General features: G+C 38.3%; 1 protein-coding gene across 1 annotated transcript in view; it reads left to right on the forward strand.

The window, feature by feature from the left end:
• LOC145782841 (uncharacterized) overlaps nt 1–13,033 on the forward strand; it is a 51,506-nt gene extending 38,473 nt beyond the window's left edge. The window contains exons 12-26 of the mRNA XM_082594606.1: nt 1,291–1,412; nt 1,631–1,722; nt 3,104–3,261; nt 3,942–4,025; nt 4,628–4,770; nt 5,872–5,960; nt 6,747–6,981; nt 7,372–7,477; nt 8,388–8,481; nt 8,734–8,882; nt 9,560–9,698; nt 10,200–10,448; nt 11,027–11,120; nt 11,545–11,662; nt 11,887–13,033. Coding sequence (XP_082450732.1) covers nt 1,291–1,412; nt 1,631–1,722; nt 3,104–3,261; nt 3,942–4,025; nt 4,628–4,770; nt 5,872–5,960; nt 6,747–6,981; nt 7,372–7,477; nt 8,388–8,481; nt 8,734–8,882; nt 9,560–9,698; nt 10,200–10,448; nt 11,027–11,120; nt 11,545–11,629 — 1,839 coding nt within the window. The 3' untranslated portion in view covers nt 11,630–11,662; nt 11,887–13,033. The remainder of the gene's footprint in view (nt 1–1,290; nt 1,413–1,630; nt 1,723–3,103; nt 3,262–3,941; nt 4,026–4,627; nt 4,771–5,871; nt 5,961–6,746; nt 6,982–7,371; nt 7,478–8,387; nt 8,482–8,733; nt 8,883–9,559; nt 9,699–10,199; nt 10,449–11,026; nt 11,121–11,544; nt 11,663–11,886) is intronic.
• Nucleotides 13,034–13,476: the final 443 nt, after the last annotated feature.

Consider the following 13,476-nt stretch of genomic DNA (forward strand, 5'->3'; position numbering starts at 1 on the left):
CCATATTATACTGCAAACCCAACTTACCTTGGAGTAAAACTTGACCGGCAGTTGGCCTACAGACCCCACATGGAGTCACTCCGTGCCAAGGTTACCTCGAGAAATAACTTCTTGAGAAGCCTTGCAGGAACAGGATGGGGAGCCCGAGCATCAACCTTGCGTACAAGTGCACTAGCCTTGGTCTACAGCTCAGCCAAATATGCCACAGCTGTGTGGAACCGTAGCAGAAACACAAAAAAGATGGATGTATGCATTAACGACACCTTGCGCATCATCACTGGCTGTCTCCGCCCCACACCTACTGCTTATCTACCAACTTTGGCTGGCATTGCTCCTGCTCATGTCCGTAGGGAAGAAGCCTCTCACAAACTGGCTTTGCATGCAAGACTCGATCCTCAACACCTTCTCCACAGTCACTCCCAAAGATATGGACCAGTCAGGCTTCAACGCCTGTCATCAACCATTTCATTGATATGCTACACCGCTTGTGGATAAGAACTTCAGCCGCATGGAGACATGGGCCCAGGAATGGAACGAGCTGCCACATATCCCTCCCCAGTTTTCAGTTATACCAGCACTCTCCATCCCTCCTGGAGCAGACCTCTCAAGAAAGGCATGGGTCACATTGAACAGGATCAGATGTGACGTTGGCTGCACTGGAGCTAATCTGTTTAGGTGGGGGTTGCACAATACGCCGATATGTGTCTGCGGAGCGGTAGAACAAACAATGCTACACATATTCCACGAATGTCCCATCTTACGGCCTCCAAGTGGAAACATCGGTACCGTATTTGACAACCGGACCCAACTACCGTATCATGGCTACACGATGAGGCATTGCCAATCTAAGCTACTACAAGTCAAACGAGAGAAGAAGAAAAAGCAGGCAAACATTGCAAAAACAGTATAGACTGCTGAAATTGTTTATACAGATTTTCTGCGTCTTGGGTCGCGAGATGTTCACCAAACTCATATTTGGGTCGCGCTCAAAAAAGTTTGGGAACCACTGACTTAGTCTGAAGTGGTATATCATTGTATGGGAAAGAGCTTGTTTACTGTGGTGCGGACTGGATCACCATGGTCTTAGTTGGTTCACCATGCTTTCGTGTAGACCACTACTGCCCACGTTTAACAGGTTAAGCGGGCCTACCAAGCAATTGCTTGAAAGAGCAGCGAAGAAAAAACTGATAAATCTAAAGTAGGTAAACATACAGACCCTTCCATAAAGCTTAGATTTTTAAAACAATTCTAAACCGAAATTTTGTTTTCAACATTTTATTGAAATTTCAGCAACTTGACGACACAGTAAAGGAACTCCTCCAAGTGGCCAACCAGCGCATCACAGAGAAGCAGCAACAAGCCCGCCAAAGCCTCAGCCTACCTGGAAGACTCGAGATAGGAATCCCGACACAGTTAGTGTCTTGGTTGTTTGTTGTTGATTTTTATTTTGTTTACGTAATGGACATTTTTACTATGTACTAAGAATTGTCAAACGTTGCCTACATGAAGTACAGTACGTTAAACTGTTCTTCTCAGGGTGTTGTTATTATCTTGTTTTTGTAATGGACTTTTCTGCTTTTGCCTAAATAACTTATTGTTAAACCCATTAAATACTTCAAACTATTTTTAGGGATGGCATGAAATTGTTTCAATTTGAGTTTCCAAGTGAAGAAAACAAGACGCAGTTTGAGCATTTATTCTGGGAAGCAAAAAAGAACTTCAGTGAGTTTCGATTTCATGTTAGTGTATGTTTTATTGGGACCCAATTAGTGCTTAACTTCTCAACGTCACCGGCTTTAGCTCGTATCCGCGCATTGTTTTTTTCGTAGGCTACTGTTATGGCGATGTGTTGAGATGGGTGTTGATGTCGAGTGTGTCTTAGGCCCAGTCTGACTCAGCACTTGGTTCAGCTAAAATTCACCTTAGACTTTCTCCGCTGTAAAAGAATCAACAGTGCATTTTTTTCTGGCTAGCATCACAAGACTAAAAATCCAGTACCCACTGATAGCAAGCATTATCGTTTCATTTGCCATATCGGCGTACCTTTCGCGCTATTCATAGCATTTTATCGAAGATCTGTATGATGATACAACAAATGATGTTTACACCACGGTAACATGGAAAAGATGATGCATTTGCATTACAAATTATAGAATTAGAAGCAAAATTGTCTATTTGTCCTTGTCTGAACTGCATGATGCTACTTTTCATAATGTTGCCTTTGGCTTCACCAGTTTATTAGCTTCTTTGGCCTTTCTATAGCTCGCAACATTTAAAACATCCAAAAAAAACAAATGTACTAAATTTTTCTTTTTTCTTTTACTTATTCTTTATACCTGTTTTCTTAAGACATTGCGCAACAAAACAACAGTGTACACTGCACAGTACCGCATATCATCAAAGCAGTCTCTTAAATGCGGTGGCATTTGAAAAACTATTTCATTGTTCATACTTTTACAAAGTTTTCACATATGCAGTACTGTATAGCCTCTATCGCCCCGCCGCACCTACTTTGGCAGGAAATGCGATTAAGTCGTCATCCGCTAAATGCCGGATTTTCTCGATTTGCTGTTTGTTTAACTTTCATTTTGAATATCTTGTCAAACTGTAAGGGTTGATTGGTAAAACTTGTTTGCGTTTGTTATCAGTCAATCGGGCCTTATTGGCGGCTTGTCTGCATAACGAAGCAAGGTAAAACTTTAAAGTTTTGGCTACGTTTATTCTGCTTCAAAAGGTCACATAACACGCTTAAATGCTGTTACATTGTTCAGCGGCTTTGCCATGCATGATAAGATCTAAGAGCTTTAACTGGTGTTGAAAGAACAGGGTTTAAAAAGTTAAAACAATTTTTTTTATTCTGAAAAAAGAAATTGCAACAAATTTGCTACATCCTTTCAATAACCAACTTTTTCTTCATTGTATTTTTATGAAATCTGTAGCTTAATAGAATGCAGTAAAAAATATTTCATAACTTGACTCATTCTGAAAAGTAGTCTCTTGAAGAAAAATTAAATTTTCATACTTTTTTCAACTATAAAAGATTTTATTTTGATTTTTTTATGATATTTGTAAGATTTTTACGTATTTGCTTGTTTTTTTACAGCATCCCAGAAAAGTAAATGGGAGCCTGCCTTTATGAAAGCCATTCCTATCAGCAAGACCAGAAATGGGATGCAATTTTCGTGCGCTTCCCCGAACGTTGACACATCTCCTGGTACCAGGGAAGTTTGGGTTTGCAATACAGACGGATACGTGGGACAGGTAAGCAATCGTTTTACATTTGAGTGTCAGATCATACAAAAGTAATTCATCACCAACACGATTGGAAAGAAATAAAAATATTTTATGATCTAGATTCTAGATAATTCAGTGTTTCCAAATCTTTTTTGTCATGCACGTCTTGTCATAAGACTGTTGACCTCTAAGAATGACAATGGACTGATAATTTTGCGTAACTACTGTACTCTTTAACATGTAATTTTTTTGTGCTTACTTTTTAGCAGGCCTAGTTTTTTTCTAAAATTTATGCATTGGCGACCCTTCTTGAAATTTTCCATGGACAATTTGGGGGTCGATTGTTAACCCTTGGTGTAAAGTAGTTCAACCTTGCGTAAACGTGGAAAGTCTGCGACTTGTCAAAGTAATATTGGTTTTCAGAGAAGCAGCACTCTCACATTTTTGAGGTAGACTTATCGGTAACCGGATATAGAAGAGTTATTTTAACAGAGACACTTTCGCTAGTCTTTTTACGTTAGGCCTACTGTGTGGTAAACTCAGGTAAATCCCAGACAGCAAATCAATCGTTTTTTACCTTGATTTAACGTCTGCAGACGTTAAATCAAGGTAAAAAAGACTATTGATTTACTGTCTGGGATGCTTTTCAAACTCCATGCAAGTGCTCGTTGTTTTATTCAAGGCTGTTTTATTTTGTTGTATTTTAGATTTGCATTTTGACCCTTGAACCCGAACCGATGCAATCACTGTGTCTGACAATCTGCAACGCCAAGATTTGCTGCATTGCTCAAGTAATGTTTGTAATGAATAACCCTCATTTCAGCTCCGTGTGGTTTGTAGCACGGTGTGTGTGGTTGCAAGTGTAGTTTCCGGTAAGATACCTAAATTGAAAAACAATGTAGTGAGATGTGCTGGCAGATTACTTAAAATCTACTTTCGAAGCGCCATTAATCGCATAAGATAGCGCGTTTGAACGAGACGCGTGGCTAGGAAGCATTCGATCAGAAAGCGACTGAATGGCTACTTGATTACATTTTCATCATAAAAACTGTAAAAACAGAATTCTTTTTTCACTATACTGGCATTAGTGATACACACTGAAGAGTAAGGAATATTGTAAATTTGGTTAAGGTTGGCCATGCTCTCAATTAGATTACACATCCTTCACAGAATTGTGTCATTTTATGTGTCGTGCAAGTACAAGCTGCAGAAAGCAACACACCAGCACACCAATTGATAGACAGGGATGTCAAAGCCTTGAGAAATAAAAAAGTTATATATAGTTGTATGGATACATGCATAACTTGGAACATTTTAACTGAACTGTCACCGCTATTTACATAAATATGACAATCAAATTGATGACGCACTTCAAACCATGATTTTGTTTTAGGTCCCACCTTGGGATCGGAAGCTGGTGCGAACTGACACCTTGCTCAGTGAGATCTCTGTCGCTCCTCTAGGAAACTACCATACCAGACGCCGCTCTTCCTCAAATAGTAACCCAGCTCGTTACATTATTTCGTGGGATGATTCGTAAGTCATCCTTAGGCTATATCATATTTTTGGTTTTTCATATTTTATTATTTTGCAAGGCACATGACTGAAATATTACAGTAAAATTCGCCTATAGTGACTTTGGCTATAGTGACACTTCGCCTATAGTGACACCTGTTGCAAAGTCCCGTTTGCATACGCAACAGTTAAGTAGAATTCCGCTATAGTGACACTTCGGTTATGGTGACACTTTTTCCGCGGTCCCTTCAGGTGTCACTATAGGCGAATTCTACTGTACAAGAAAAGTGAAATGTTTGTTAAATTAGAACTCGCTGGCACTAAATGTGTTTTTTATTATTCTACTTTGAAAGCTCTTTTGTCAACATGTAATTCCAATGCCATCAAATGCAGTTACTATTTTTTAATAACTTCTACAGCTTGTTTCACCCTATATTGGGGATCATCAGAATGTCCTTATTCAAATAAAATTAAAATAGAAATATTAGAGTAGAAATATTCTATTTCAATAAGGATATCCTGAAGATCCTCAGTAAAATAAAACAGGCTGTAGTTATTAGAAAATGGTAACTGAATTTGATGTAATTTGCTCTGCTTAGCTTTGAGCACTTTTTGTAGTATTAATAGTATATATTGTTTAATTTCAATTCCTTCAATGCTGAGCGCTAAGCAGAAATATGATTTCGTGGCGTTTTATATATATATTATGGCAGTTTACATCAAATATAGCTATTACTTTCTAAAATTTCTACGGCCTGTTTCACCCTAAAATGGGTATCATATGAAGAACCTTCCGATGAACCCTTTTTTAGGGTGAAACAGGCTGTAGAGGTTTTAAAAACTAATAACTATGTTTGATGTAATTTGCTCTGCTTGGCATTGAGCACTTTTTGTAGTATTAATAGTATTTCTTGTTTATATGTCATGTTATATTTTTTATGTGGCCTTTGCTGTGACTCGACAAGGTCTCGAATCCACTTCTTTGCAGAATCAAGAGTCTAGTTTGAATTCACTGCTCAAACATCAGATTTACAAATTCACCACCGGTATTTTGATATCTGACGTTTAAATAGCGTCATTATAGCCTGCCGTGTTTGGAAATAATTTGACTTTTTTTGTTAGTGACGAATCCGACGAAGACAACACAAGCCCCATCAGTACCTTAAGTAACATCAGCCCTCACAGCACAAACACAAGTGTGAGCAATATGGGTAAGTTGATGAAGTTCTTATTGGAGTAATATGAGCCTACATTAGATTATAAATTATAAACGTCATAAAAGGAGGTATCATCTTTAACATCAGGAGGTAACCTAGTAGCCTATAGTCATCAGAAGAACGCAAGTTACTTTAATTATCAAATGCCTGGTGAACAGTTTCACTCTGTTTTAGATTATAAAGTTACTCGTTTGAATATATTCGTCGTCGTATATATACCACAACTGATGCGATGTTTAATGGACCAGATGCAGAGCTCGTCAGTAAGATCATAGTTAACTGGGCCGAATACTGGGGTGGATAGCTCATGTTTCCCTCTCGAGGGGCGGCATTCCAAAATCTCCACTTGATTTAATTCAGTTTAGTTATGTTTAATCCACCTTAGTCTTTTTTTGAAGTGAAGTAGTCAATCCTAAATATGGAGGTCACATGGCTATAGCTTCATCACTTTTTACTTTGCCACTGGAAGCTAAAGTTGCAAAGCATCTGGTTTTTGTGATTTGTGTCAAATTGATATAAGTTTTCAAAAGTGTTAACGTTTTAGAAAATCAAATTAAATAGTTATTTCTATTGGAAAACTACTCATTTTGAAAGCTATGGACGTTTGAAGCTAAATTTAAAGCATTCTTCTTCTTCTTCCTGTTTTACGTCTCATTTCCTAGAATCAGGGTAGGACGGGGTCTAGCAAGGCACATCCTCACTCCTCAGTCTCCATTCATCACGATCTAGGGGGCTAGTGTTGGTATTTTGACTCCTGAATTTCTCGTTTCATCCTGACAGACCTTTCGAGTGGTGGGAATGAGATTTCCCCTTCGGAAATATCTTCCGGAGGTCGAATTCCTCCAAACTCAATGATGCACGCTCTTCTCGGAGGAGGAGCATACAAAAAAGATAACGATGGTTCTACGCTACATGGAAGTCTTGAAGATCTACTTATGGATGACAACAACAATGTAAATGGACGAAAGGCGCTTTCAAACAATGGCTCCATGTGGCTGGGGACTGAAGATGGAAAGTATGTCGATGTTGTATATTGTTAGGTCATTAGCCTTGCTACTTTCAACATCTTCTCAACTGAAATAACAGCTTTTGATTTATTTTTTTAATGCAGAGATTAGTCCTGTAAACTCTACAGTATTGCAAACTTCTTAAGCAATGTATTCGTAAACTTAGTAATAAGTTAGAATCTAATCTAATCTGATTGATTGGAAGACGGTTATCCTTGAGGTGAGAAAGCTTTTCAATATGAAGCTCAATCTTGACTGTTTAACGTACTTACAGAGACTTCGAAGTCTTTCCTACTTGAAGCCAAATGACCCTCGCTGTAAGAGTCTTTTATTAAATTAATCAGCCAATTCCAATATCACCAAAACCAATGCAAATATTTGGTTTATTTGTACTGCAGGATCAAGATATATTCGACTTCAGAATCACTGAGAAGCGACAGTCGGCCTTGCGTTCAGCTTCACCACACTGCACCAGTTCAATGCATTGTACATCATGAAGGGCAGGTATGTGGATACTTAGCAAGTACATCGTCATTAACATTTATTGTTTTTTCTCCGACTGTCAGGATGGAAAATTTGCAGGGAAGCGGGAGGACTATTTCCCTTTTGCACTCCCTGGCACCAAGTTATTGTTACACCACTGGCTCAATATTAATCGTCATTCTATTTTCATAATTTAGCATGATGTTTTACAGATGAAATTGTCAGCAGGTTTCAAGGAAAAAAAATGTTTATGTTTTTCTCATTGAAAGAAGATGCATTACAATTGCTAACTTATTGTGTCCCCACCAGTTAGTCCGCCCCGTTAGCTCAGTGGTTACGCGCCCGGCTCAAGATCATGTGGCGCTGGTTCGACTCTCGGAGTGTGCGCTTGAGCAACGCATTTCAGGACTGCTCTCCATTCAGCGGCACCTAGTGAATGAAATAATTCCCCGGCAACAACACTTCAACAATTGGAAACTTCACTCGGTCAATCTCGGTAACCGGCCCTGCGTCATGAGCCTCTACAAGTATGCGAAACTACGAGGAATCCCCTATCAAGGCTTTGTCAGTCCGAGGATAAAGGTTCAAAACCAACCAACCAACCAGTTGTTTTGGTAAATTTTGGTTCAATTCCTAATGGACTAATACCAAAGAATCTAAAAGTGTTTCCACAGAAGAATAAGAAATTATTTGAATAAGGATCTTCTGACGATCCAGATGCAGAGCTGTAGAGCATCCCCCTTTTAGGGTGAAACAGACTGTAGAGGTTTTAGAGAGTAATAACTGTATTTGATGCAAAAGTGCTTCCAAATATTTTTTGTTTTCGATAACGTAAAAAGTCTATTCTTTGGTTAAGTTAAAATGTTTCCCTTGCAAATAGTTCTACGTTACCAATGGAAGAGCTGACTTTATTTACTTTTGAATTTTACAGGTTTTCGTTGCCCTTAGCAACGGTGACTTGATGATATACAATCGCATGGTTAATACGGGACAGTGGGAATTTGACAGTAAAAAGTGTTTGACAGGTAATGTTAATCAGGTGAAGTTATTGTGGCTTGTTGTGCCTTGTTTGTCGGTGGTACAAAAAGTTGAACTCTCTCCCAAAATTATATGATAAATATAAGTTAAACAGTATTTTCACCAGGTCAAGTTAAAAGATTGTTTTTTTGTTTAGTTTTTGTTTAACGTTTTCGGCTTAACTTGAGCCCTCATCACAAATCTGAAAATATTCGTAAAAAGCCTATTAGTATCTAACCACTGATGATGATACGACGCAGGATCTTCGTCAAACAATCCAATCACGAAGATGATTGTCGTCAACGATAAAGAGCTTTGGTGCGGGTGTCAAAATCAAATCAGAATCTTGGAAATTAAAAATCTTAACTTAAAGTCATTTTTTCCTGTCAGCCAAGATAGTAAAAGACAGGTAAGAGTTTATGAATACTGTTAATTAAGTCAAATCCCCGTGTCTCAGATAGTTATTCTGTGGTTCATAATTTGCTCCTGTAGTTCTTAGTGGTTGTATGCTGCTCCTGTTTCGTTGTGTTCAGAAGCATACGGTCATTGACAGCAAGTTGTGCATAAGTTTTGACAGAGAACACTGTGAAAGCGACAAATAAGTTTACCGTAACTGAAATACGATAGAATTGCAAATTACTAGAGCACGAAATGAACGATTGTACGTTTAGAAATTCAACACAAAAAATAATACAGAAAAATGCCTAAAACTTATTAATAAAACCGGCCAATTGTATTATGCGGCCCATTGGATAATTGTCTTGGATAATTTGTTGGTTTTGAGCTAAAGAACATTGTTTGCTTGTTTGCAAGTGAGGAATTGTGGTTTTGTGTTAGTGTGATATCTACACAAGCTTTTTCAACGTAATCAACACTAGTTGCAACGTTCATCTGATGAAATTGAAAGTAAAATTAACAGCAAACAAGATGGTTTATTGCTTCATTGACGTTGAATCTTGTTTGTTGTTAATTTTACTTTCAATTTCATCAGATGAACGTTGCAACTAGTGCTAGAAACGATAATTGTCCTGATGAACACCCAAACTTTTCAGTATTCAGTAATCAACACACTCATGTTTTCCTCAGATACATTGCATGGTATGGTGTGGTCACGGAGTATGGGTGGCTTTGGACCGAAGACCCCAAGTGAAGCTGTTCAACTCAATAACACACGATCAGATAACGGAGATCGATGTATCACATCCTGTGAGCAAGATGCTTGCAAGTGAGTATCACCAACTCATTTTGGTTTGAACCCAAATAAATTAGTTGGTATCCTTTGCGGATCCTTTTGTTGCATCTTGGGCCAATTCAACAGATGTATGTAGGTACACCCCCTTTTTATATGATTAAAGTTTGTTGAATATTTATCTTCGGTCTTAGAAATCGTCTTCTGAAGGTTAAGCATTACAGTTTCGCAAAATTGAGATGGAAACACTAAAACAAGCTCTGCGTTTCCAACCAAGTAACCGAGGTTAAGAGTATGCTGTTAGGCTACAACATGCATAGCAGGTGAAATCATCACGTCTGCCGACTATTCTATCAACCGCGTGTCACTGAATGGAAAACTGTCCTTATAATGCGATACGTATGTTCCAGACAGCAAATCAACCGTTTTTTATATTGATTCAACTTCTGCAGATCTTGATAAATTCAGTAAGAGCACTTTGTTGCAAAAATCAATTTGTTCACATAGTAAAATTTATAACAAAACAATTGTATGCAGGTTCTGATGCAATCATTCGACAACACAAGGCTGCTTGTCTTCGAATCACTTCGCTTTTGGTATACAAAGACCTCTTGTGGGTTGGAACCAGCGCTGGAGTTGTCCTTACGGTGGCGCTACCGGCAATAAATGCCTCGACCTCTTCTATTCCTATTCCCTTGATGGCACAGGGATTGCCTTACGGGCACACTGGCCATGTGAGGTTTATCACGTCGGTTGAGGTGATGGATCCAGATTCAACAAACACCGGTGAGTACTGTAATCACACCTAGCAACATCAGTTCATCGATTCAATGTATGCAGACGTTGAATCAATTAAAAAGCGAGGAGTGTAATTATGGTTTGATGCTCAGTATTCTGACAACTTTGGTTATAGAGTAACAACAAAAACAGACAAACATGTACCCAGACAGGTAAAAGTGTTTCATAAAGTTATTGTTACGTTCTTCTTATTATTTTTTAATTTTGTTATTGCATTGCATTAAATTATTACATTAAGTATAATATATAATTACATCTTTATAATATAAACCATATTATTCTATACTTTTACACTAATTAGACTGGTTATAGGCAAATTGTTCGTAAGCAATTGTTCGTAAAACAATTGTTCGTAAACTGTTTTTCGTAAAATGAAATCCGTAAAACAATTCTTCGTAAAGCATTTCTTCGTATACATCAAATTTTAACTGCATGCACGTAAAATGCTTTAGGAAGAATTGTTTTACGAAGAATTAATTTTACGAACAATTGCTTACGAACAATTTGTCGGATACCAATTAGAGTTTAGACTATATTAGTATTGTTTATTTATTTGATTCCTTTAGGAGGAAGAAGATCCTCTATCAAACGGAGAGCCTCATCCGCTTCCGCTTCATCTCAGATCCGAACAACTGCATTAGTGATTAGTGGAGGAGATGGGTAATTTATTTTGTTCAGTGACAAGTGCATGAGAGCTTTTGCTATATTTTGACATAATTACATTAAACTTACAAAGTGAAATGTCTTGCTGCAAAACAAATATGGAGAAAGAAAGCAAATACCATTGAAAATATAGGCATCGAAAATCTTCATGAAATGAACATTTTGTCCACTTACGAGTTACAGTGGCTTTCCAACCAAGAACAAGCCAAATGCCGGCTAGGTATCGAACTCATGTTTGTTTTATACATGCACAATGAATTGTCAAGCACTGCATGTCGAACATGCAGCCACACAATCCATTGGTTGCTGCGCCTGGATGTAACAACGTGATCTGCGGCGGCCTCAAACGCAAGAAGAAGCTTAACGTAAACTACGAATGGTTTTAATGCCTTCCATGCCAACCTCTTAGTCATAATTATAGGTACGAAGATTTCCGCATGAATCCAGCCAGTGAGGTGGCTGGAAGAGAGGACAGCACAAACCACTTGCTTGTGTGGAGAGTATGATGCCAATGACGTGGTACGTCTGCACAAAACCAGGTGAACTAAAAATTATTAATTTCATTTGTAATTGATAAAAAAAAAAAATCTACAATAGTGGTGAAATGAATTGAGGGATTAAAAGTGTACGACCGACACCCTAAAAGTGTAAGACCTTTCCACGGGCACTAGGTTAGAAACTGCTCTTTCAAAACATGCCAACTTCACCCCACCAAACCGCTTTACTTTGTTTAAACCTGCTTAGACCTGTTTATTCGTTTTAGATGACAAGGTGAGTAGAATCAGATGACTCCGAGGAAGTTGGTGTTGCTTGGCAACGGCGAGGAAAAGGTGGAATATGATGATGCTTTCCATCCCAAAGATTTCAATTCAATTTTATTTTTCATTGTTGACGAGAACATGTAGAGAACGACAAAGCAAGCAAACGAAATTGGTACCCATAAAAGGAATAGATCGCAAAACAAAATGGTTTAAAATGCGTATCAATAAAAACAGAGTTTAGAAATCACGATCTTGTTTAAATTTGCACTGCCACCAAACCCAAAAGATAGAGAGTGAAAGAAAAACTTATATTTCGACCCATTTCGACTTTATTGTCTTGTGAAGACATAAGAGATTATGTTTGTTGTGTTGCCGAGTGTCCAGACAGCAAGTCAAACGTTTTGTACATTGATTCAACGTCTGTAGCAGGCCCAGATTTATGGGGGGGGGGGGGGGGGCAGAGGGTGCAGTTGCTCCGGGCCCTCCGACGTGGAAAAATGTGATTTTGTGTTATTATTTTCTTTCAGCCTTTGAAGTTTCTGCAAAATGTCTCCTTTTTCTTTCAAGATTAATTTTTAGTCAGAAGGTGGTGACTGAGCTTGACGTAAAGGCATTAACAACGGTGTGGGTGACTTCCAAGTAGCGCGAAAAACTTTTTTGCACAGGGGCCTCCCGATCTAAAAGTGCCCCGAGCCCCATCAGTTAAACTCGCCCCTGGTCTGTAGACGTTAAATCATTGTAAAAAGCGGTTTATTTACTGTGTGGCTCATAGCCCGCTTGCATTTGTTGCAAAAAATGCTAGCAGCCAGCAGAACAACGTTTTAATGGTTATCAAAAACAAACCGTCTGACAACCACCAAAAGCAAACTGAGGCTAGTTTCACATTCAATTTCACTATCTAGTCACAGCGGTTATAGCTATGTTGTCGTTTTTTGTATTTTCACCATACAAGTTCAAACATCGTGTAATTGCTTTTGTCAATGGAGGCAGACATGGTTCGTTTGTTTGTCTCCCTCGACAATTTCTCATATTTTTAGTCTTCCGCGTTATTGTTTCTTTTGTTTGTTCAGTTGTTGTATTTTTGTTTTTTGATTCGCAATATGGTTTAAAATTGTTGAGTGCATTTGAAAATAAACCAATTTCTCTTTAGTTGATTGATTTATTTTATACTGTCCTTTTTGAACGAATCATTTTCTCGATTACTTCGATTTAACAAATTTCGGATGCGTGAAGTCGTCGCATTTCGTCATAGAAAGTAGATTTAGACTAATAGGACTTGCCATAAGTAGTAGGCCTAATTACATTTATATGGGATGTTTAAAGTTTTGCATAGTAGGCTACTTTCAGTTCAGATAAGTTATGAAGTTTCCATTGTGTCTGCTTTCACGTTGATTTAGTAAAAGAAATTTCGTCATAAAAATATTTCAAGCTGTCTTGGCTACAACTACAGCCAGGTGCATACATCCACAAAACGTAAAAGTATTCCGCGACCGAACTCACTTGGCGAGCTAGTTCAAAACCGGGACTCATGATGGCAGCTGTGCAGTCTGGCTCAGGCGGAGATGGCGACTGAATATATATTTCACGAAGCA

This window comes from Aplidium turbinatum, chromosome 14, assembly GCF_918807975.1.
Source record: "Aplidium turbinatum chromosome 14, kaAplTurb1.1, whole genome shotgun sequence".
NCBI classification, from domain to species: domain Eukaryota; kingdom Metazoa; phylum Chordata; class Ascidiacea; order Aplousobranchia; family Polyclinidae; genus Aplidium; species Aplidium turbinatum.